This window comes from Camelus dromedarius, chromosome 24 (assembly GCF_036321535.1).
Source record: "Camelus dromedarius isolate mCamDro1 chromosome 24, mCamDro1.pat, whole genome shotgun sequence".
In the NCBI taxonomy this organism is placed as follows: domain Eukaryota; kingdom Metazoa; phylum Chordata; class Mammalia; order Artiodactyla; family Camelidae; genus Camelus; species Camelus dromedarius.
Window position 1 is genome coordinate 12,210,475 of NC_087459.1, and position 25,518 is coordinate 12,235,992.

At 36.0% G+C, this 25,518-nt stretch overlaps 1 protein-coding gene across 6 annotated transcripts in view; it reads left to right on the forward strand.

Annotated features, from left to right (window-relative positions):
- LOC135319203 (putative coiled-coil domain-containing protein 144B) overlaps window positions 1-25,518 on the forward strand; it is a 45,895-nt gene that overhangs the window by 3,302 nt on the left and 17,075 nt on the right. For 3 of the 6 annotated variants that reach the window (XM_064478460.1, XM_064478464.1, XM_064478461.1), the window contains exons 4-20: window positions 77-146; window positions 2,816-2,876; window positions 2,961-3,148; window positions 4,410-4,539; window positions 4,943-5,004; window positions 7,516-7,609; window positions 10,034-10,062; window positions 10,252-10,324; window positions 12,144-12,398; window positions 14,001-14,074; window positions 15,304-15,954; window positions 18,052-18,203; window positions 18,697-18,867; window positions 21,238-21,271; window positions 21,556-21,697; window positions 23,855-24,065; window positions 25,253-25,436. In XM_064478460.1, coding sequence (XP_064334530.1) covers window positions 77-146; window positions 2,816-2,876; window positions 2,961-3,148; window positions 4,410-4,539; window positions 4,943-5,004; window positions 7,516-7,609; window positions 10,034-10,062; window positions 10,252-10,324; window positions 12,144-12,398; window positions 14,001-14,074; window positions 15,304-15,954; window positions 18,052-18,203; window positions 18,697-18,867; window positions 21,238-21,271; window positions 21,556-21,697; window positions 23,855-24,065; window positions 25,253-25,436 — 2,581 coding nt within the window. Of the gene's footprint in view, window positions 1-76; window positions 147-2,815; window positions 2,877-2,960; window positions 3,149-4,409; window positions 4,540-4,942; window positions 5,005-7,515; window positions 7,610-9,369; window positions 9,407-10,033; window positions 10,063-10,251; window positions 10,325-12,143; window positions 12,399-14,000; window positions 14,075-15,303; window positions 15,955-18,051; window positions 18,204-18,696; window positions 18,868-21,237; window positions 21,272-21,555; window positions 21,698-23,854; window positions 24,066-25,252; window positions 25,437-25,518 lie in introns of those variants that run through there. The other 3 variants (XM_064478463.1, XM_064478462.1, XM_064478465.1) reach the window with 3 other exon arrangements.

Consider the following 25,518-nt stretch of genomic DNA (forward strand, 5'->3'; position numbering starts at 1 on the left):
TCAGCATAGACTTTTGTGACTTGTTTGTTTAAAGAAATGAACTCACTCATTTTTGATGTGTATTTTTGCTCCAAAGTATTTCACCGAAACATGATGTTGATGATTCACGGCCTCCATCAGATGATGACTTAGATCTTGCTCCCAAGGTAAAGTGTTCTCTTGTGAAATTAATTTTTCTGCTCTGAATTTAGTTTTGTGTAGTATTTACTCTTAAAACTTAGCAGTGTTCTGCCTATCATTGTTTTATGTTTGTATGAGAAAGTTGGTCAGAGTAAACCATTTTATAAAAATGTGGCAGGGTTTTTTTCTTTCTTTCTTTCTTTCTTTTTTTTTTTTTTTACTTTGGTAAATACTGAAGATGAGGCTGAAGCAAAATGGACTAGAAAATAGATCACGACCGGAAAATTGTACTGTGAAAAGGCTTCCCACAACAGAGGAAGTGTGAAGCTTGGCCAAGGATAAGGATTCTTTGACTTAAACCACACTGACGGCACTTGTATAATACTCGTGCCTCAGGGACATCTTCAGTGCACACAGCCACTTACTGTGATAATCATGGCCTCTTCCTGAGGCCTTTCAGTTCCAAAACTACGTAGCATGTATCTTTTTCCCCCCCTTGGACACTTTTTATTTTGATATCAGAGAGTTGTGTGGAAAGAGAGTTTTTTTTTTTTTTTTAACTTTATTTCTATCTCTGGTTCTGCATTAAGACTAAAATAATAGTTGACATTCTAGAAATTTAGAAATTAAAATTCTGTTCCTCAAAATCCATATTATAAAGAAATTCCTCTGTGTTTTCTAAATTATCCCATTATGAGTATATTCAAAACTCTGCATCTAACTGAAGAATACATGTTTTCCCTAAAATAACAGCCAGCTTTAAAAGTAGACTCTTAATATCAACCATATGATGGAACCTATTTCAGAATTCTTTTGTATTACAGTTTTAAAAAGTATGTCCAGTCCTCATGTCCCATTCTAAAATTTCAAGTTTCAGACATTTTGTAGTATAGTTATTTACATATTTATCTTATAGCCCCTGCATCAGTATACACCGCTAGAGATTAGGGAACGTAATTGTGCATTTCCTGGAGCACCTAGAGTAAGGTCTTAAATGTAAGAAGCATTTTAGTATTTTTTGAATGTGAATGCATGAAGAGACATGGAATTCTGCATCATGCTGCAGGTAATATAACATGCACACTCTATCATAATGAAATCTATTTGATGATACAGGTAATATAATATGCGTACTATGTCATAGTGAAATCTATTTGAATTCTAAAAATATGACAAATTTCTATTCCCTTTGTTTAGGTTGTAAAAGTTCAGTTGTTATGAGAGGAAATATGTCATAAATGCCGAGGAAATAGATAAGAAGTATATGATAATTAGGAAAAGGTTACAGTCTGTTTTTCAGTATCCATCAACTGTGAGCTTAGAATTTGAGATGAAAACTTTTTAACCTTCTTTTAGCCCCCTCTGATGTTCCATTAAAGATATCTTTTCAAGCTATATATTATCCTTAGAATCCTGATTACCAGTTCTTTGTCTAGGTGGAAAGCTGATGTGTTAGGAACTTTCTAAAATCTATTTTTCTCTCTCTCTAGTAATAATTGGCAGAGTTCAGGTAGTGAGAGATGACCATGTTCAATTGAGTGACTTACAGTGACAAGATTTAACTCTTACTTATAGTAGTATTTACAAACAAACGGTTGTAGAGTAATACAGGTCAGTGTTATTGGGGATATACTATGAACAAAGGCCTTTGTTTTATATATATGGTTTGTACATCATATATTTTGATATTTTATAAAGTTTGCTGAAGAATAATATATATACTTGCATATATAACTTACATATTTTTATATATATAATAAAAAGGTAAAACAGAGGCTTTCACTCATCGTATATCCCTAACAATACTGATACATCCCTGATCTATTATATATAAATGCTGAAATATATATATTTCTCCACATGCCTTGTTATACTTACATTTTCCTTTTTTTCTTGCCCTAAGTTTGTACTGGACTAGTCATGTCTCATTTTTTCTTTTCTTCCTCCTCCCCACTTTTTTTTTTTTTTAATGGTTTGCCCCAAACCTAATATTTCTTTGCAGAAAACACTTCTTCAGTGTCTGTTCTTTCAGTCCATCTCACTCTGCCTCTGTGAGCATATTTAGTGACAGCTTTCTGTTTACTCTGTGTGTGGCTTTCACTCATGAGTCATTGCCCCTCAGAATTACTTTTGTTTTTATTCCTCTTTCTTAGAAGTAGCTGAATTTGAACAATCATTTGTCTTCAGCTTTTTGGCGAATGGAATAGAAGTAGCTTATCCTGTTTGCTGTTCTAACTCATCCAAATAAGATACTGCTAAAAAGTAAACTCTCATATTTCCCCCATGAGAGATCATTCACACATATATAAGTCATGCAAGCACATTTCAAAATATAACAATTATTTTAAATTTCTTAATGTTAGTTTTTTCAATAGGACTCTAAACTATCAGGGATAAGTTTTTGTTCTAGATCATTTTGGTCAAGAATGTCATTTAATGGATACCATAGTGTTTGTATAATAATCAATGAGGGGTAAAGAAAGTAACATTTTGGGACCCCTGAGGTCATCTCTCATAATCCTCACCCCATGAGAAGATGTAGGTTGGTAAATGACAGGCCCAGGACTTGAATCCATATCTGAATGACTCCGAAGCCAGTGCTCTTTGTGTTAGATCATCTAGGAATGCGGAATGTTATAATTACTTTATTCAATTTTGTATTTCTTGTTCTTAAAGCTGTTATTTTCTTCTCTAGAAAGTCCGGCATCCAAGATTCGCAAAGCTAATTCAGGCCTGGGGAGAACCCGTGATAAACAGTAAGTTATTTGAAGACTGTCTTTTTGTGTTTTCACTGGTGAGAAATTATAGATAATTTCATCTACCATACCTTGTCGCTACAGCAGAGGCAAAAGATGGTGTTTTGAAACCAGGAACTAGCACCTTCTTTGAGGACAATAATTCTAATAATGAAAATGAAGATGCAGTTAGAACCTTTTCCCAACCATCAAGTGAAGTTTCAGGCTTTTCTCATCCTGCCTCCCCAGCACCGGAACCTCTCACGTCTTCAGCAGTCCTTGGTGTTACAGAGGTAAGTCGTTTTGTTTTTAACTTTTCCTTCCTGTGCTTTTTCACTTACCGTCCCCCTGATTCTCATGGGGATGAAAAGGATCCTACAGAGGAATGGAAGTGCTCAAGATCACAATAGAAATCAGTGTGATAACAAGAGAGGTACACGTGCAGGACTGAGATTTGTAAAGGTTGGTGGCATAAACAGTTCTCAAATATGCCATTAAGAAAAGAAAGAATAAGAAAGCAACTGGAAAGAACAGCTGGATGAATATGAAGATGGGCAGGGGTACAAAGGGGAAGGATTCATCTAATAAGGACAAGATGAATGAGTGTCAAAATGAGAGAGATTATTATACAAACACAGCAGAAATAGTGGGGTTAAGTGAGAGCAGGAACTCTATAGTACAAATTATGATAGAAATTACCTCAAATTCAAATTAAGAGAGGGAAAAGTCAGGTCATGGAAAAAAGTGCTCAGACTCTTCTGAAGGACATATAGCTGATTTTATGAACAACAGAAAGAAAATTTGATCCTCACCTTTTTTCTTTTTGGTTATAGAAGTTTGTTTTTTAATTCAAATATAGTTGATGTACAGTATTGTATGAGTTACAAGTGTGCAGTAAAGTGATTTGGTTAGACATATATATGCATATACCTAATTCTTTTTCTTTCTTTTCCATTGTAGTTGTTTGTGAGATATTGAATATAGTTCCCTATGGAAGTTAGTTTTAACTTGAAGTTATTTCTTTTTTTAGAAGTCCTCACATTTAAATTGATGAAGTGATGTCTTATATTTAATCTAGCAAATTTTGTCTCTCCATTCCATCCCCAGTAACTGTTCTAGTTTTCCATGTGACTTATCATGCTGTTTCACACCTCGACCTTTGGCTCAGGCTGCCCTTTTTAGAACCATCTTCACGTCTGCTCTCTGCACTGGGTCTGTCTTTTAAGACACAGTCTGGTCTTCCCAGCATTCCCTGAGCTATTGACATGCAGCAAGTCTCTTCTCTCCTTTGTGCCCTTACTGTATCTGTTCACTGCAGGTGTAGAGCTGCTGAATGATACTTGTCTGTGTTGATTCATTTTCATGTGTCTCTATCTCCCCTAGAATATAGAGCAGAATCTGTCTTTTATGTATATTGCCAGCTTCTCCCAAGATAATGCCTATGATCTGATGGATACAGTAAATATATGTTCTCTCCCTGACTGAATGACCAAGTGTAGGAATATGATGTTTTCTGAAGTTGGGTTTTTGTTACATTTTGTTTTGTTTTTATAGGAAGAAGCAACAAAGCCGAAAACTGGGGGAAAAGAGAATGGCACTCGGACTATTAACAGTGTTCTAAAGGAGCAAGCAGATCATAGCAAATTGATTCCTGTTGATGGAGCACACAAAAGGGACAGAGGTGGTAAGTCAGTGAGCATCTATGGATTTTCTTCTCTGCTTAAAAGCTAATGTGGTTGGAGGGGGGAGGGTATAGCTCAGTGGGAGAGCGCATGCCCAGCATGCACGAGGTCCTGGGTTCAATTCCCAGTACCGCCATTTAAAAAAAAAGCTAGTGTAAAAAATGTAAAGTGTGTAGATCCAAATATGATGTCCATTTCTTCTCAAGTGTTTTTCTTTTGCCGTCTTCTTTCATAAATATCCCAACTATGACCAAGTTTTCTTCCAGAAAATGCTTCAACCCTCTGAAATTCTTTTCTGCCACTTTAATTTATTGACATATTCATGAATCGAGATAGACATATATATATATTTAACTTACTAGCAGTATGTGTTCTCATTAATGTATCTGTGACTGCATTTTGTAGACGCAACTTCAGCATTGGGATTAGAAGAAAAGGAAGATGTCGAATCACCCTTGGATTCTGAGGTGCTGCCTTCTAGTATTATTTTCAAATATAAGCATTGCGTGATGTTAAAACATAAATGGAGGGATGTTTTGACTTCACTTTCTCACTTTTGCATTTTCCCAGCCAAATTTTTTCCTCATTTTAACCCACACTTAGTAAATTCATTCCATGCTACATGTCATGCCACTGCAGAGTGCACTTCTGTTAATTTTCCAGACTCACCTAATGAAACCGGTGTATGTAGTGCAAAAGCCAAGGCTTGGAAGTCACAGGGAATCGGTTTGTGTTCTGAAGTTACCTTTTCTAAAAACTAAAGAAAATAAATCTTGGTCAGCCTGTGACCAGATGTTTGTTTCTTCGTGATAAGTGAATGTGTAAAACTCTTAGTGAGATTCAGAGAGAAAGAGGTTGTACAAAAAAAAGAAAACAAAAAAAACCCCACAAAAAAACGGTGTTTTTGTTTGTTTAACCACTTTGTTCTTGAAAAGACAGTGCCTGTGAGTTGAAAGTACCATTATATTTGGATTGTCAAGTAGATCTGCAATGAACATTTCAGGATAAGCAAAAGCATGGAGAATAGTAATAAATACGTGGGGTTAAAATACCAGCAGTTTGGTTTAGTGATGTTTTAATGAGGACAGCCCATTTTGGGTAGGGAAAATAGTGTGCACTGAGTACCTTTATGGCGACTGAACGTGAAGGAAGCTAAGTGCAGGGTACTGATGACCTATTCCAAGGTGATAGCCGTGGAAGGAGGTAAGAAGAGCCTGAACTCTTGGATCTCAGCAGCTCCTGCCTAGTGGCACAGCACTGTATCTGAAGTCAGCAGACGTAGCATCCTGGTTCTGACCCACTGTGGGATCTTGGAAAAACTTGTCTGACTTATTTGAATGTCAGTGACCTCATTCAGAAACATGGTACTGATACCTACCTCTCAGGTTATGTGTCATGAACAAAAATGTGGTAACAAGTGTGAAAACACATTGTCAACTGTAAAGGGTGCTATAGAAATGTAAGACAGAATGATCACAGTGGCCACTAGTGACCTAGTGAAATGCTGAGGACACTTTTTTAAAATCTGAAGGACAGTAAAATGGGAAAGTTAGAGCAGGCATGGGGATTTCTCATTTGGGGTATGTTGAGTGTTGGTAGAGTATTATCGGACATCTCCGATAGGTATATAGTGCTTTGGTACTTGAAGGCCTCTGGGGTTTTAGATGTTTTGACCTTAAATAAATTCCTGTTCCTGAACACCAGCTATGCACCAGGCAGTTAGACACTGAATGTCGCAGTTGAGGGGTTAGGCTGTAGTGGCAGGAACAGAAGAACAAGTAAACAGGAACCCTTTATCAGGGACAGTAAGTCCTTCATATAAGGAACGTGGAGAGCGTTAGTTTAGACAACAGTGGGGGAGTTTGTAGTTAGGACGAGGGTGGAGTAAGGGTGGAACTTAGGTAGTCAGAAAAGAGCTGAGTGTGACCAGAGCTGCCAGGTGATGGACAGGAAGGAGCCAGTCACACGAAGGTCCCGGGGAGGGATGTTCTGGACAGAGAGATCAGCGGGTCACATCTGCTCATCACCATACTCCAGCATCTTGGAGTGACCAGGAAGCAGCAAGTGGGTAACCGTCCTTAGAATCACTTTTATTATTGTTGTGTGTAGAAAAGAGAATGTGCATCATAAGGGCCTGGCACATGCGGGTGGTCACTAAGCAGTGTTCTTATTCTTCCCTAAGTAAAGTAAAGCTTATGGTACTTTTTTGAAGAGCTGCATAGCTACATTTAAAATTTTTCTGCTGTTAATTTAAACAAATGTTTTTCTTTCTACTTTGGTACTTTATTCAACTATTTTCCCTATCAATAAAAGTTTTATCAAATAATAGATTCTGCTAAGCCTTTGTTTACTGAAATGTAGCAGTTTCCACAGTGTTCTGTTAATACTCAACATGACAGACTCTAAGGCTTCTTTTCATGCCATGTATGTTATTTCAATACTATTAACAGTATCTGTACTAAGAAACATTTTAAACTTATAGCACACTTACTAAAGAATATATTTAAATATGTATATTTTTAATTTTATTTTTTATTGAAGTGTAGTCAGTTTATAATGTTACTTTCAAGTGTACTGCAAAGCAATTCAGTTATACATATAAAAATACATATTTTTTTAAAACATCCTCTTCTTTTGTCGAGGAATGCAAAATGGAATTAGGTGTTTTGAAGTTAATTCTTTGTTGAAATCTGCATGTCAGTATTTTGTCTGTGAAAATATTTGCTCTAGCTTTCCATGCTCAGTTTACAGAGTCAAAAGCCAACTGAAGATAAAAGATAGACTTGATCTAAAGAGTGTGTATGAAATTTTCTATTTAAGTGTTTGGGTTTCCAGGATATGCTTATTTTGTTTTTAAGTGTAATTGCTTTTAAAGTAGGAAATTAAAATAATAATAATAAGGTAGGAAATGCAGGTATTTTCTTAGAAAGGGATCAGGAAATCTTTATGCAACTCATTATTAATATTAATTTTAACAGAGTATCTCCGAGATTGAACTACCGAACTGTGTCGATCATTTATCTGGAGCTGCAGGTCTAGGAGGAAAAAATTCATTAAATGGACAAATAGAAAGTAAGTACTGTATTTTATTAAAAAAAAAAGTCATTTTACAGAATGTTGATTTAAAACATGGATTTGGATCTATTCTCTCAGCCAAAGAAAATCACCTGTTGAACATATAGTGAGAAAAAAGAGGAGAAGAGGAAGTAAATTGTATATCTTACCAGGTGTCAGCAACAGGTTAAACTAGAATGCTGTTTAAGGAGCTCAGTTGTTAGCTTTCTTTCAAGATGCTCTGTGACCTGAGGACAGGCAGGAAACCAGGAGGAGGGAAGGAGGGAGTGAAGAATGAGAGGTAGAGAGGAGGGGAGTGAATGAAGGAAAAGGAGGGGGCGGTCCCTGGCAGGAGGTGGTAATGTAGAATAGTTCTTTAGGAGAAAGAAGACAAGAGTGTTTGAAATGAGACGGGTATGAAGTGAGCTGCTTCCAGCACCAAAGCTTGTCCGGGAGGCACAGCAGAACGTTCCACTCCCCCGTCCCCCTGACATTTAGGAAGGCAGCGAGGACTGTGGTACCTGATCACGCAGAGCCGGGTGTGGCTGCCGGTGAGCACAGGCATGTGGGGTCAGCTGTCAATGTCTGGACCTTCGTGTCATGCAGCATGTTACTGCTTTATAGGATGGTGTCTCATAGGCCAACAGAAGAGTGGGAAAGAGGAAGAGAGCAGGGTGCGTTCTGGGGAGGTCAGGGGAGCTGGAGCCTGGTAAAGAGTCCACTGAAAAGTCTGCAGCTCCTGATGCAGCTTTTGGGGAAGTGTTACAGTGAGACGTGTGCAGCTGGATTTCAGAGAGATCGGTTAAGTCCGAGTGCTATAGAAGCAGACTTGGTATAGACCGGAGCTTCTCAAATTTTAGTCACCTGGGGACCCAGTGAAAAGTGCACATTCTGAGCAGTGGGTCTGCATTTCTAACAAGCTCTCAGGTGATGCCCTCGTTGCTGGTCTTCAGATCATGCTCAAAGGGTAGACTTGTGTTTAGGGGAATCTGGAAGAAGAGCCACTGGGGAGTTAAAGACAACAGCAACAAGGAAAAGCATGATTTTGTTTTTCTTTCTGAGCACGTTCATAGCCAGAGGGAGGCAAAGAGTTGAAGTAGAAACTAGAGATGTAAGCTACTGCTGCTAAGCAGAGAGGAAAAAGAAGTGGTGGGGATCGTCTGTCAGAAGAATAGAAAAGGGGAAGATTTAAGACCACAGATGTAGAGGTACCTTTGAAGAAGAAAGTGAAAGGAAGGAAGGAGGAAAAAAAGGCAGCAGGTAGGTAATTTTGGAATTGAGGAGGAAACTTGAGAGAACTCCTTTTCGATGGCGTCACTGTATTTGCACTGAAGGTAGGTTAGATCATTGCCACTCCAGAGAATACTGGAAACAGGAGGGGGCCTAGAATTGGGGTAAACCACAGCCTCTCCTCCTATCAGGCTTCAAAGGTAAATGTTGTATTGGTATTTGTTATTCCAATGAGATTAACTTGAATATGAAGCATTGACTGTGCTTTTTGTTTGTTTAAGGATAGCTAATTTTTTGATAAGATAGTTGTTTCACAAAAATCCTTGTAAACATTAGCCTGATTTACCAAACCAAACTACTTTTGGAAACAAAAGAAATTAACAGGGTTCATTCCATAAATGCTGAAGTTGTTGTTTTCAGTGAATACTGCACAGGTTTTGAAATATAAAAGACTTTTAATATTTAATAGTCCTTTGGCAATTAAAATTTTTTTTGATCGCCAGATTTCAATATTGAAAACTCAGTATACATTCTTTCTTGCATGAGTGGATCAAGAAACTTTGATGGCTAGAGGATCCAAGAAATGTAGGCATACCAATAGCCCATGTGGGTATGGGAAAAATATTTTTATGAACTATTATTCTACAAGTGTGTATCCAAGCCGATCAATTCATAACATTTTCTCTGATGAGAAGTGAATTGCACATTCAAATGAACTGCCATCACAACTGTGGACTTCCTAAATTACAGGGCGAATTGAAGAGCATGATAAGTACTTGTAGTCTAATGGTGTCAGTCGCATTAAAGATGTGCTGTGGCATTTTACGGTCAGCTTTCACATTTGTCTTCTTGGAGCCGTGATTTGTTCCTCTGATTAGAGATCGCTTTTCTCCTCCTCAGGCAGCAAGTTCACACTGGTATACGTACACGTTTCTATTTTATAAATAAGTCACTTGAAACATAATCGTACTTTTGAAATCTTAACTGCATGTTTTGTTAAACCTATATTCCCGTTCTTTATTGAGTATCTATAATGGATTCATGTTTCTGTCTTGTTGCTGTCCTAACTGCCCCTGAAAAACAAAACACCGAAACCTAACATGTTCATTTCCAAAGCAAGCATGAGGATTGCACTCAGTACTAACTCTGCGTGAATGGGTAGTTGGCTTTCATATTTACTATAATTGATTATGTGTCCCTTTTTTCTTTTAGATTCTACTGAAAAATATCCTCACTTGAAGGTAAGAACTTTTATACTTTTATCTTGATTTTTTTTTTTAATTTAGTAAGGGTACTGGGAATTTAGCTTAGGACCTCATGCACTGCTAAGCAGGCACTCTACCACTGAGCTAGACCCTCCCCCCTTGAATGATTACTACAGATTGTATCAAATGTACATTATTAATCGGTGTATTTCAAAAACCATTCAGCCTGCAGTTGGAGTGAAAGATTCTGTTCCTAAGAAAACAGGAGAAATGAAGAATTTACAAACATTCAAATCAGGTAAATTCTGCAATACAAATTTAACTCTGAAAAGAAGTACAGTCTTCTTATTGGTAATTCCTTTTATTTCTTCAAATTTAATTGAAAGATGACATAAATAAGGCAGATGTTATTATTGGTATCCATGTTTGAAAAATATATATAAGCATAAGAAATAGATTTTTAAAATGTCAGCTTTGACTTGGATGTTTCTGTTGAGGTTGGGAGACACTAAAGTGCTCAGCTTGGAGTCCCTATACTTTTCAGGGATTCTGAGAGATTGATTATTAGGTTCTAAGATTTTTCCAGAGTTTTAAAATGCTTAATTGAATTTTGACCTTTACGTAGAGTAAAGCTTCCCTTGCTAACATGTCAGTCATATTTCACTTTAATTATTTTATTTAGTGCTATCACATTGATGATATTTATTTATTTCTGTATTTATTAATGAAGGTCCTAGGGATTGAACCCAGAACCTTGTGCATGCTAAGCATGTGCTCTACCACTGAGCTATTTCCCTAGCCCAAAGGTCTTAAGCCAACTGGATGTTTTGATTAGCGCTCTCTCTCTCTCTCTCTCTCTCTCTCTCTCTCTCTCTCTCTCTCTCTCTCTCTCTCTGTGTGTGTGTGTGTGTGTGTGTGTGTGGTGTCTTTGATTATTAAAAATGATGGAAGTAATTAGTCCTACCTTAATGTTTGGTAGATATGATATTTTAAAACAATAATCCTAAAAGCTTTTGGGTTTAGGGTATTTTTTATACTATTAAAAATTATTGAGAATTCTGAAGAACTTTTAAGTGGGTTGTATCTATTGATGTTTAGTATATTAGAAAATAAAACTGAAAGATTTAAAAAACAAGCACACACAAACATTCCGTTAGCCATTAGAGCTATGATGTTATCACATGTCATGTATCTGGAAACCTCCACTGCACACTTAACAGAGAATGAGAATGAAAATGGCATTCAGTACTATTGTGAAAATAGTTTTGACCTCCTGGACTCCCTAGATGGAGGGAACATGGGGCTTCAGGGCTTCTCAGATGACACTTGAGAAGTGCTGTTTTAAACAGGGTTCATGGATGTGAAATAATAAAGGGGCCCTTGTGATGATGTGGGCTTTAAAGTTCACTTCTACATTTCTTGCCTTTTTTTCTTTAACTTGTCTTAAAAAGTTTGAATCTGACAACTTAATTCTTTTTAAAAAAGGAAAACATTTTTGTTAGATATTTCCTGTCTCATGGCACTCTGTACTCTTTGGATCTAGCTTGTACGTAGATTTACCCTATTTTTATATGGAAAAAATTAGTCACTCAAGGCTATCCTTTCTTACATAAATTTATGATGTTTATCCAAGGCTTAAGGTAAGAATTCTGAAGATATTGGTACATTGAGGAAAGACTGTCTCATTGTAATTTATGTAGTACCATTCAGTAAAAGTTTTCTTAAAGCCCACGTCTCTAGGCCTCAATACTGTCATGCATATTTAAACATCCAGTATATGGCTCATTAGACATACATTTTGTTAATGAAAAAATTCATATGTTGAAGAATCATAATTCATAAAGCTCTTACAGAATATAGACTGTTTTATAGAGAGTGATGAGTGAATCCAAATTAGCAGTACTAGAAAATTAAAGGTAGAAAAAAGAGAGACAGTGGTTCCCTATATGAACGGCAATGACATGTAAAGTACAACCAGCTGGGAAGGAGCAGTGTGTTTGGGGGAGAGGAGGGCGTGGGGCTGCGGACGTGGGGCTGCTGCTCTGGGAAGAGAATTCATAAAAGTTAGTCATTTGTATTGTTGTTCACATTCTAATAAGTGGAAACTTTGTTTTCAGGTTCTTCAGACTGGGTTTCTACTAGTTTGAGCCTCAATAATGAGGCTGGTCAAAGAGCCGAGCATTTGAAAGTTGATAAACGTCCGTTGGTATCACGATCAGTGACCGCAAACCAGTCAGCACCCACAGAACTGAGGCAGACGGCCCTGGTAGATAAAGACCGGATGAATATTGGAGCTGTGTCTGTGTCAGAACATGCAGCGCTCCGTGGCCTGTGTGAGTCACAGCTGCCAGAGAACAGAAGCCGCAAAGAAGGTAATAAAGCAGCATAGAGAACTAGCCATAGTCTACCTGTGCGTGGCTTCACCATACTCTGACTTTGCAGAAATCATTTTGTGGCAGGATCTCCTTTGTGTTTACTCCTTTTATGCAACCTACAACCAGACAATACCTTTTGGCATGACATTTATGTTCATTCTCTGACCATAGCAACATATTAAATAGCAAAGAGAATTAGGTGAAAGTAAGTTCGTTCAGAATAGTATTTAGCATGCTCCTGAGAGCAGGTAGGAGGGTGATGTCTAGAGCTTTGTGACTAGTTGGGAAACCTAGGTGGCCATCCAAAGATTCCCTTCTCAAAGTATGGTTTCTTAGCTTTATTTTTATCTAGCTCTGAATTTATAAATATTTGTTATAGCTATATTCAGTGTAACTGAAAAAGCACCTCTGCAACTAAATATCAAAGTATTTCTAGTATATTCTCTGCCTTTTTGTATTTTAGAAGTGGCTTTCCCAGCGGTAGTGGCAGTCATTGGGAATTTGCTACACAGGACCTCCTTCTTAACTGTGTCCACACAGTATATCATCTTGTTTTATTATTTTTAATGGATTGATGGGTCGAAAAGGATATTGGATTTTAAGGAGTGCTTTGTCACTTAAAAATAATATATGGAATATCAATTCTGATTCTTCTAGGATACCCAGTCTGTTGATTAACCACATCTAATATGTATTCTACTTTATATACCAATGAATTTATTGCCTTAATCAGTGATATAATCAGAGCTGTAGTAATAAGTCATACAATATTTTTTCTGCTCCTATAGTTTTATCTTTTCTTTCCTTACCTGCAGAATTAATGTTGTATTTACAAAAGATTCTCAGTTATCTCCTATAGTAGTGACTACAAGCTCTAAACTCAAAGTTTTTCTAATAAATACTGTTTATACACAGATACTTTTAAGAGTTTGTCCTCTACAGCATGGGAGCAAAGAGGATAGACATGTAAAGAAATAGTTTACAGTTCAGCTGGTGAAGACACACTAGAAAAATCTGTGAAGTACCAAGGTAGCTCCAAGGGAAGAGATCCCTGTGTCTGCGTGGAAAGACAGCTGCAATCCAGGAGGACTTCACAGAGCAGGCTGAGTCTTCAAAGAGGAAAAGGAATCTGTCAGAACAATAGAGGGAAACATTTCAGATTAAGGAAAGATAAAGGCATAAAAAGTAACAGTAATTTTGGAAACCATGAATAACATTGCTCTTGAAGCCTGGTATGTTGTTAAAAAGGTACTGTTAGGAGGTAGAGAATAGAGTCTATCGTGACTTTGTATATTCCTACTGTATTTTTAAATTTTGTTTTATTTCTCTTTGTCTTGTTCATGTCTGGTGAATCAATTTGTGAGTGAAACTTTGAGATGTTTGTATGCCTTTAATCTGGTAACATCTAGTATTTCCCAAATAGTTTGTTGAAGTTTTAGATAATTAGAAGTATTTCTTAAAGAAGTAAATATCCAGCTAAAGATTAAGCTTAATTTCAACTGTCAATTGATGAAATGTTTTTTCTGTTTTTATAAAGATGGTGCCTTTTATCTAGCTGTTCTAAGTAGTGAATTTTAACTAAGTATATTCATTTTTCAGCAGACCTAGACTTACAAAGGGCATCTGAGGAAGAGCAAGAAAGACTTGATGCGAGTGAAAATAACCACTCACAGGTATGTAAAAATGTAAATTTAAATTTCTTGTTTAATACTGTTTTCTGTGGTTTAATAACGCAGTTCAAAAGAAATTGCCTTTCAAACTAGACTTTTAGAGTCAATAAATAATTACTTAATATTTAGTTTTTAATAGCATTTTATCTAATTACAAATGTTAAAGTATTGTTAGGATCTATAATAATTTATAGTTAAACTTTATCCTTGGAATTGAGGCAAAAAACCTTCCTGAATATGGTTTACTTCTTCCATCTTTATAACTTCCTCACATGATGAAGGTGATATCAAATATTAAATCATGTGATATAAGCAGTTGAAATTGTAAATAATATAGCAGTGATGGCCACCGAGTTAGTTTCATGTAAGGAACAGTCATTCCCAGTGGTCCAAAATTTGCAGTTTCAAATTGCAAGTCATTAATGCCAGGATGAAAGATTCTTCTGTCTTGTGATCTCTATGTAATCGATTTCAGAATCTACAATCAGGGAGAGAACAGGGGTCATAGAGTCAACCCAGCTGCCTAGTAAGAGAATCAAACCTTCCACGATTGGACCTTTGCTGTTAGGGAAGAAACAAAACCTTTCTAATTTATTTCATTTCAGGGTAGGAAATCAGTAAATATTATTAAAAATTCTTTTATTCACTCTCACTAGTGAATGTTAGAGTATAATATAACTCAGTGGATGCAGAGAATACGTATTGAGATAGATCACTATCATAGTATATCATTTGCATTAAAATTCAGGAATTTGTTCCTCTTTCTGATGTTAATTGATTTTGGCACCTAATAATTTACAGTTTGCTTATTGTCCAGTTACTAGTCCTTTAAAAAAAATCTTTACGTGCACTGCAGGGGCTCACTATTTAAGGTATGAGAGGTGAAATATTTTTTAGTGAGGAAATCTTTGTAATGTTAAAAATCTAATCTCTGATTCTTGGTAGATTTAACATGTGTGAATTGTTTAGTTCAAACAAACAGTGACAAAGTTAGGTTTCTGAGTTCCTATTTTTCTCCTGTTTCAAGGCTAAGGCAAGTTATGTTTCACTTCTCAGTTTGTGACTAGCCAAACATAGATTAAGAAGTTTGTTAAATTTTAATTGTTTTCTAATTTTTCTTTATCCGTACTTGACTACTTAAGGATAAATGTGTTTTACAAGCATGTAGTGTGAAAGAAAAGAAATCTGAAGATCAAATCACGCAGATTAATCTTTCACTTGTGCATCTGCAGAAAATGCCTAGAGAACCAGAAATGAATAAGGAACATGACAGAAAGGACATACCTGTGTCTTCAAAACGTTCTTGTGTGGAGAAGCATGAGGACATGTGGGTCAAACAAGGCAAATTCGACTGGAAAAATAATTCAGAATTTATCACAAAGAAGTCAAATCAGAAAATCAGTAAAATCCATGAAAAAGGCAAAATTACTTTTCATCGTAAGGTAGTGTCACTACATGACAACTGTGAACTACGTGGTGACTTAAAGGAACTACCTTCCAACGTGATAGATAATATATTTGATTTTGAGGAAGTAGATGCACCTGGAGCCTCTGTCTCTATAGGATTCCAGGCAGTCTCTGAACACAAAGAGCCCAGTCTTGAAAATGTTTTTCCATTTTATTCCAAGTCTGAGTCAAGAAAGTATGGTTGCCAGTCATCTTCAAAACTTTATTTAAATGAAAATAAGTTGGATGAAAATGGTAAGCCAGACACTGAACACGTTTTTAACAAAACTGAGGAGAGTTTTTGTAATGATAGAGAAAATGAAGTACGGAACCGAGTTCCATTTAAAGTGAAAGAAGACCAAGAATTTGCTACGAAAAGAAAACCGAAAAGGAACCAAAATACTCACTGGAAATCAGACATTGGACATGCACCTCAGGTAAGTGATCCAAAAAGCCTTTTTGGTTTGTGGCTTGCCCGCTCCAGTGAGAAGAAACACATGATTCAAATAAAAAGTCATGATATGCCTGCTGTTTCAATTACTTGTAAGAAAACCAAACCAATACAAGACCAGCTCCAGAAGCCATCGCTTGCAGATAACTGTGGTGCTGATAAGTCTAAAAACATGGACCCTGAATTAGGAAATGTGAGTTCTTCTCCATCAAATGGTAACAGAACATCCAAAGTATATCTAAAAGAGTTACACACCAAGGTATGCAAAGGTTTAAGAATGAGGTAGGCATGTTACAAGTAGAATTCCTGGGTTTGGAAAAAGAAAATTCAGCTTCAGAAAGAGGTAGAGGTTCCTTTGCTGCTACTCTGTTTTTTCTCTTTATCAATAATCTCCTCCATTCTGATCCATATTTGATCTTATTTTCCACTCTATGAAAATAGCCTATGTATAAAACGGGGTCATCTAAATATGTAATTGTGTAGAAACAGACTATTTCTGCCATCTAAATAACAGGAACTCAGGAAAGTATTTTCCTGGGTTTTGTTCCTTAACCAACCTAAGTCTCTGTGCCAGTCTTTCATATGAAGTGGGAAAGTAATTCAGCTGTGTGCCACGTGACCTGAGCCGGAATAAACGCAAGTGAAATGGCTTAGGAAATATAATAAGCTCAAGGTTGTGGTTTTTTTTTTTTTTTGTATGTTTTTTTGTTTTAATCTGTTGGCTTAAATGTAAGTTGCACTTCCATAGAATGGGAAGGAAGCAGTGACTGAGAGAAGGGATATAAGCACAAGGTCTCACTAAACTGATCCGTGTATTGTGCGTTAGTGAGTGCGGGCTTATCTGTCTTACTGATCACTGGACACTTAGAATTCCATCATGGCCACTTTGAGATATTCTTAAGAAGAAATACATGTGCTCCCACATGTTCTTGAATCACCACTTTCGGGTGTTTCTGTTGAGTCACTTACAGTATATTATTTAATAAAATGTAGTAAGTTTTGACATGTATGATTTTATTATATAGGTAGTATGAACCCTCAGCAAAAAAAAATTCAGTATTTCTCTCCAAAAGAGAAAACTTGAGTTGTGAGATGCACTGAATGATTTTTTTTAGTTCTAGTAATAGATTTTTAAAATGTGTGTGTTCTTTTGTGTGAGGTGCAAAGAATGTTAAGGATAGAGCTCTGAAGGTGTTCTCCTGTAATAGAAAAAGGAGATGAGCCCTGCCCCCAGCTTTGCCAAAGTCACACTTTTAACTTATCTGATCAATTTGATGAATTTATTTGGTAGCTTATTAGATTCAGTGTTAGAGAATTGTATCATCTCTCTTGACACTGTAAAATGCTCAGGAATACTGCTTTAGGGAATTTGGACAAATCAGTTAACCTTTCTTGGTTGTGTTCCCATTATCAGTAAACAGTGGGGCTAAAGTAGATCACTCATTACTCCTATGCCGTCTAGCTATAAAATGGTCATGGTTATTAAATGTGAAATTGGGAAGCATTATTCCTTTTGCAGAATTCCACACTAACTGGCAATTCATCAGTTTCACTCTGCTCCTTTCAGTAAACTTGGGTTTATATATTTTATTAAACACCACTTTTTTGATACCCCAGGATCCAAATGAAAGAAGAATTTTAAAAAGTAGTGGGGAAAGGATAGCTTTAGCACAGAAAGAAGAATGTTTCCTTTCTGTTACTGAAGCACCAAGGTGTGACATCTTCTAAATCTGGCTGGTTAATGTAAAATCTAGGTGGTAAAGACAGAAGAGGACAAATTTTATGCCTTTGTCTTTCTATTTCTCTGTCTCTGCCATTCACATGGGGAAGAGTGGATGTAAGAGCACAACATTCAGAAAGTCCTTTTTGAAATTTTAGAAATTGTTTCTTTTCCTCAAACAGAAAGAAGCAGAATTTACAAACACTTCAATGACTTGAAATGATAAAAATTAAAATAAGCACAAAAATATTTTAATCAATTGAAATCAGGGCAAAGTCTGAGTCAAATGATAAAATGAATGAAAACAAAGTGTTTCTAATGAATAAAGTAATAATTACGCTTTGTATCATACTTTCACTAAAGGTTGAAGTAGAAGAGAACAGGAACAAAAGTGAACTGAAAGGGTCAGAAACCATGTGTGGTGGCAGTTACCATGAAGGATTAACTCGGCAGAGGAAGAGGGGAAAAAGTGATGACCGGCAGTTTCCTGCTCTGCAGAAAGGAGATTCTGATAGGTAAGCCTAGATCAGTATTCAGCAGTAGGTAATTATTATTTTCCTAGATATTGTTCAGCATTTCTTCCCAGGCTCATCTCTCCACTTGCTTCCATGTATTTTGTACTCTTCCTTCCAGGTTCCCAGGACACACCTAAATGCCTTGTGCCTAATCTTTGTGCTCACATTCTAATCTCTTAAGTAGAATAATTTCCTCCTGTCTCTTTTGCTCATGACCTCCTGTTTATTTCCCTGTTCTGTAAAGCCTTCCTTATGCTCACTTTACTTTCATATGTCAGCTCTTGCATATCACATTGTATCATAATTGTTTATCTGTCTTTGAAGCAAGAATTTGTGTTTCCTTGCATACGGTTGGCACTTGTTAACCATTTTGTGAATTAATAAATGACTGAAGATGGGTAAGAGTTGGAGTTTTACAAAAATTGGGGTTTTTTTTAAATTTATCAGTAGAACTATTTTTTAAAAATTGGCTTTTTTATGGATTGTTTTAAAGTAGCTGTCCTGGCTTGCATATGAAGGAAGTAAAGAAGAATGAAAGTGGAAAACGGACATTAAAAGCATCTGTGACTTCACATGTATTGGAGAAGACTGCCTCACTGGCTGGTGGTCTCCTACGCATGAATGAGAACAGCAGCTTAAGTGAAGGAGGTCAAGGTTGTGGCAGGTAAAATCTACAAATTCTTTATTTGTAGGTGAAGACGTATTAGCAGTGATTACCTTCTCTGGAAATAGAACAGCAGCATATAGTGCAAAGGCCAAGGCAAGAGAATTCTCAACTGTGTGGGAGGAACAGTGCCGAAAGGCTAACATGAGGACAAGTGCCTTTGACCGGAAGTAGTTTCAGTACTACGTCCCCAAGGAAGCCGGGCTGTAGTGAGTCGGTGTGAACAGCCCCTCAGAGGACATTCCCTGGGAAGGCAGGAGAGGACTGGGTGATAAGTGAAGGGGAACGTGGGGCTCGTGGGGGTTCCCTTTCTTTTTTTAATGATGAGACGGTAGATTGTAGAGCATGTCTCTTTGCTGTTGGATGCGATTCCATAGAAGACGTGTTTTTCAATTTAACTTTGCATTTCTGATATTAGAAAGTGTATTGATTGTACTATGTTATCTTTAAGATATTGTAGTAAACTATTCATGTATGGTTTTGTTGTAAGGGCTTATTCGTTAGTTTTGAAGCGTAATATTCTTACGCAATTGAATATGCAGATAATGACTTTAAAGTTACACCATTGTCCATAGATTTTTTAAAAACTGTATACTCATAATGAGTATACAGACACTTAGGCCATACTGAATAGGGTTTAATCATTCCTTGATGATTCTAGATTTTATAGTGTCCTTGACAGTATCACCATGAGTGGCTATGGTTTTGTATGCTATTGTAAAATATCAGATTATATTAACTTAATATTTGTTTAGGTTCCAGGAAGAAGGGGAAGATTTTGTTTATATACAATAGAATAATAAACTATTAACAATCTATCAGAGATGATTACTTTTGGATTACTAAGTTCTAAATTTAAAAAGCCATCATGGTCCATAAGGACCTGTCAAATGCATGAACAAACAGCTGAATGGATAATGAATGCCCGCTGATTAATGTCTTTAGCGAAAGCAAATCTTTATTAAAAGTAGATTTCCAGTATTGCCTAGGTCTAAAGTCTTTGTATTTTTAAAAAATAGGTGTTAAGATTCAGAAATTATTATTATTATTATTTTCACTTTTTTTATTGAGTCATAGTCGTTTTGCAGTGTTGTGTCAAATTCCAGTGTAGAGCACAATTTTTCAGTTATACATGAACATACATATATTCATTGTCACATTTTTTTTGCTGTGAGCTTCCATAAGATCTTATATATATTTTGCTGTGCGATACAGTATAATCTTGTTTATCTATTCCACATTTTGAAATCCCAGTCTGTCCCTTCCCACCCTCCACCCCCTTGGCAACCACAAGTTTGCATTCTATGTCTATAAGTCTGTTCCTGTTTTGTATTTATGTTTTGTTTTTGTTTTTAGATTCGACATATGAGTGATCTCATATGGTTTTTTTCTTTCTCTTTCTGGCTTACTTCACTTAGAATGACATTCTCCAGGAGCATCCATGTTGCTGCAAATGGCGTTATGTTGTCGGGTTTTATGGCTGAATAGTATTATTCCATTGTATAAATATACCACCTCTTCTTTATCCAGTCATCTGTTGATGGACATTTAGGCTGTTTCCATGTCTTGGCTATTGTAAATAGTGCTGCTGTGAACATTGGGGTGCAGGTGTCATTTTGAAGTAGGGTTCCTTCTGGACATATGCCCCAGAAATTATTTATAATTATGCCTAGACATAGAATAATAATAGAGATTCATTTACTACATTAGTTAAAAATACTTAAAAATAAATATTACTTTCTTAGCATATTGTGAAATGCAAGTATTGAAGCCAGATTGCCTGGGTTGGAATTCTGGGCAGACATAGGGGCTTCGACAAATGACTTAGCCTTTCTGTGCCTCATTTTCTTCCTGGGTAAAGTACCTAATGTATTACCTACCTCCCAGGATTGTTGTGAGGATTAAAATGTCTTTAAGACATGTAAAGTGCTAATAATAATGCATAGCGGTTACATAGTAAGTCCTCAAAAAAGCTAATACCATGGTTATTAGAAAAGGGTTTCTTTCATATAAGGACTTCAGTAATACTTTCCAAACAGGTTTTATTGCCATAAAAGCCAGTTTTTATTGAAAAAGACAACAAGAAGAAAATCCTGGTGTATTTTTTCCTACCAAATAATACAAGTAATGTTATGTTTTTCCTTTTCCTCTGCTTGTCCCCTTGATTTAAATTTAATACTTTGTCAATAATATAATTGACATACTTTCTTTGTCCTTTAATGTTACTGTTTCCACTGTTTGTTTAATCCCTTTTATTGAAAATTAATTATCAAGGCAAAGATTTTATATAAAAAATAATAGATTTACATATTTCTTGTATTTTCAATATTTAGTATTTGGCTTAAATGAATTGCTTTTTTCTTTTTTCAGGTCTTCAAAGAAAATGTCTACTAAAAAGGACAAGGTATAGTAAAATACTACTTATAAAAATATTTCCCTATGGTAAAAATAATTCATAAATGATAAAAGAGTGGAAAAACAGAAAATCCTCCTTTGTTGTAGAGACATTTACTTAAAAATAATTTAGAAACACTATTGATAAAGTTAGCCTTTTGACAAAAGTCAGTTCTTTCGAGAAGTGTCTGTGTTTTTGCTCTCATAAAAAGATGGATATTTATCACCTCTGTACACTAAGCATATTTTATAACTATGTTGGAGACACTGTGAAATAGCATTATTTATTTGTAGGTCAAAGAGCAGATTAATTCTGTGGACGACCTCGATGACTTAACTCTGTCACCGGAAACAGCTTCTGAGGATCGCAAGTCGCTTTACCCTAATTGTAAGAATACCCTGAGGCTAATCGAAGAACTTGGCCCGGACAGTAAAGGTAGGACCCCTGTATGACTACACAGCCTTTTTAAGTATCTCGTGGTAAAGTGTGCACACCTAGTACTGCCCCAGGGAGCACGGCTACGTTACAGTCCGCTGCGTCTCAGAAACCTGCTTTGTGTCAAAGCAGAATCAGACGTGTTGTGCGCTGCCAGCCAGGGGCTGTGACCGTTCCCACTCCCTGTGCTTTCTGTTGACTCTGCTGCTCCTACACCTTCACCCAAGGTCAGGTTATCACTGCTTCCCTCCTAGAATGCTGAAATCACCTCAGGACTTTCTTCTATGCTGTCCGCCTCCTGGAACGTTGGTCTACACCGCAACCATGATTACTAGATAGTTTTTAAAATTCAGATCTTTGTTACCCCCTTGCTTAAAATCCAGCTACTGCTTCTCACAGCTCCATAGTTAAAGGCCACAGTCCTCTGGCTTCATCTTGTTTCATTTTATTACCCTTCTTTCCACATGAGTTTTAGAATCAGCTTGTCAATGTAAAAAAAAAAAAAAAAAAAGGCTGCTAGTGTCCTGGAAATTAGACGTAGATTATGTTGAATCTGTAGATTAATTTGGGGAGAACTGACTTCTTAACCATACGGAATTTTTAACCCCGAACAAAGTTTATTTCTCCGTTTAGGTCTTCCTTGATTTTCTCAGTAATATTTTAGAGTTTTTAGTGTCTGGGTCTTTCCATCTTTTATGAGCTTACCTGTATTTCTTATTTTTCAGTGCGGTTATAAGTAGTGTATTTTTATTTATTTGTTTGTTTTAAAATAATGTATTTTAAATTTTAGTTTCTAATGAGAGAAATACTGTTGATTTCTGTATACTGACTCTGTGCCCTCCAACCTGACTGAACCCATTTATTAGTTCTAGTAGCCTTTTTATGGATTCTCTCAGATTTTCTACGTAACCAAAGATGGTCAAGCTTTTTCTTCTTTAAACTACTGTCTTACTAAAGACAGTTCACGTTTAAGACTTGCAGCCAATAAATACATTCTCTGTCACAGCTAATCAGCTCTGTCACTGTTGCAACAAGAGTAGCCATAGACAATACACAAGTTAATGGACATGGCTGTATTTCAGTAAAACTTTATTTACCAAAGCAAGCAACCCGGCCCACAGGTTGGAGTTAGCTGACTCGCACCATGTAATCATATTCCCCGCTGATTAGCACAGTCTTACCTCTTCATTTCCCATCTAGATGTCTTTTGGTTTTTCATTTTGCCTGATTGCACTGGCTTCAGTATAGTGCTGAATCGAAGGAGTAAGAGAAGCCATTCCTGTCCGGTTCCTCACCTTCTGGGAAAAGCATTCCGTTTCTCACCATTGCATATGGTGTCAGCTGTAGGGTTAGCACAGATCTTTGTCATAGTGAAGACGTTCCCTTGGTTCCTAGTTTGCTGGAAGTTTTTATCAGGAATCGATATGGAGGTTTGGCAGGTGCCTCTTTTTATCCACTGACATGATCATATGGTTTCTTTTTTAGTTTGTTAATATGATGAATAACATTGATTTTTACGTGTTAAAACAGCCCTGCATTCTTGGGATACAGCCCACTTGGTCGTGATGAATTTTCCTGTATTGTTGGATTTAATTTGCTAATGTTCTGTTTAGAATTTTTACCTCCATTTTCATGACATTGGTTTTCTTTCTTGTAATATCTTTGTCTGGTTTTGGATTCAGGGTAATGTTAGTTTTATAGAATGAGGACATATTTCTTCCTCTTCGTTTTTTGAGGAGAATTTGTGTAGAGTTGGTATTAAATTTTCCTAAAATACTTGGTAGAATTCACCAGTGTAACCATTGGGACTGGGATTTTCTTTGTCATAAGGTCTTTAAATAGGACTTCTGCTTTGGTTTTTAAGATATAGGGCTTTTTAGCTTATTTGTTCTTTCTTAATTGAGCTTTTGTAAATTCTCTCTCTGAAGGAATTTTACCCACTTCATCTGAATTGTCAGATTTACTTGCATAATGTTCATAATGTTACTTTGTCATTCTTTTAATATCTGCAGAGCTTAGAAGAATGTCTTCCATGTTATAGATGCTCAATATCCATTTGTTCAATATATGGATGAATGAATGTGAAAATGCACAGTCCCTTGTACACAAAAATTATTCATATATTTTGTTTCTATTTTTGTTTTCTTCCTAATGCAGATTCTGATAGGTTATTGAAGATTCAGGATCCAGTTCATTCATTCAGATCAATAGAACTGAAAGAATCTGACTCTGCACTACTTAGAGGAAAAATTAAAGAAATGGAAAATAAGGTGAACTGGCTACAAACAGAGCTGTTGAAAACAAGAGAAGAAACATCACAGTTAAAGCTTCAAAATGTGGAGTGGGAACGAGAGCTCTGCAGTATGAGGTACTGAATTTCTTGGTCTTAAAAAATATTTGAACTCTTTATATTTACTTTAATACTGTAGGTATGTAGGAGAAGTCTTAAAATTGCTAACTTACCTTTTGGGATTTTACAGGGGAGAAAATTTCATTAATATTGTGGAATATGAGACTCTTGGAAATAACACAGCCATACACACACACACACACACACACACACACACATACACACACTACATTCTATATTTCTTTAAAAAAAATCTTTGATCCTTATCTCTCAATTGTCCTCCAGAAAGTTTATATTACTTTACATTCCCACTTGCAGAATTATGAAATGACCATTTTTCTCAAGGCAGAAACTGTAAAAAAAATTTATGCAGTTTGATTCTTAACATATGAATGGTTGGACTAAAAAGTAAAGTGGAGAGTTATTACTGGTTAGTTTTTTCAGCATCTCTCTCATACAGAGATAAGATTAGTTCAAAGGTCTATGCTGAAAGCACGGATTACTCTTAATTTCTTAATTACTTAATAGGGATCCTGCCTTGTACCAAAAGGGATTTAAAAATGATTTACTAAATAAATAATATTCAACAAGGTAAGTTCAAAGTGCTGCAAAAGAAGAAACATAAAGTGTAGGGCATCAGGGAGTAGACTCCCCAGCCTCGCCTTGGATTATGCTAATTACCGGGTCTGTGTTCTGGAAAAGTCGTCTGCGGATGTTACCTTCCCCTGGAGATCATGTAGGAGTCCCTGTAATATCTCATGAAGTTGAAATTTTATTTCTCATGAACTTATAAACCTGTTTCTAAATAGCAACTTCTCTTTTAATTAATAACTAAATTCTCTGTCCTAATGAAGGAGTAATTTATGACTATGTGGGGAAAAAAGGGTAATTTTCAATTCAAACCTTACTGAATAATTGCAAAATTTCTTCCCTACACTATTGACCAGAGTTACTCTTGACTGAAACTCAGTAGCATTATGTGTTTTCATTGCTACTTTTCAAATATATATATATACACATAAGTCTATCATTCTGAAGAGATTGAAGTGAGGAATTTAAAATGTGAGACTTAGAAATGAAAAAAAAAAATTGAGAACATAGAAATTCCATTAGGGTAATAAATCAGCATGTGAAGAACCAGATCATAAAACCAACTTTTTATTTTCTAACAAAATAAATTTTAAGGTAAGCATATTTCACTGCAGATTCACATTAGAACAAGAAACAAAGAAGAAGAGAAATGCTTATATATTATATGAAAAAACAAAGGATGACTTGAAAAGAAAAGAGAAACAATACAATGAGCAAGTTTACCTGAAACAACAACTTGAAATCACTGCCCGAGCACTAGAATGCAAAGTGAAGAGCATATGGAATAAAGCAAATCAGGTAAATTTGTCTTTCATGAAAATTTCATATCTCTAACACTGTTTCATCAATATTCTTTATAATATTCTTTTGAATTAATCTG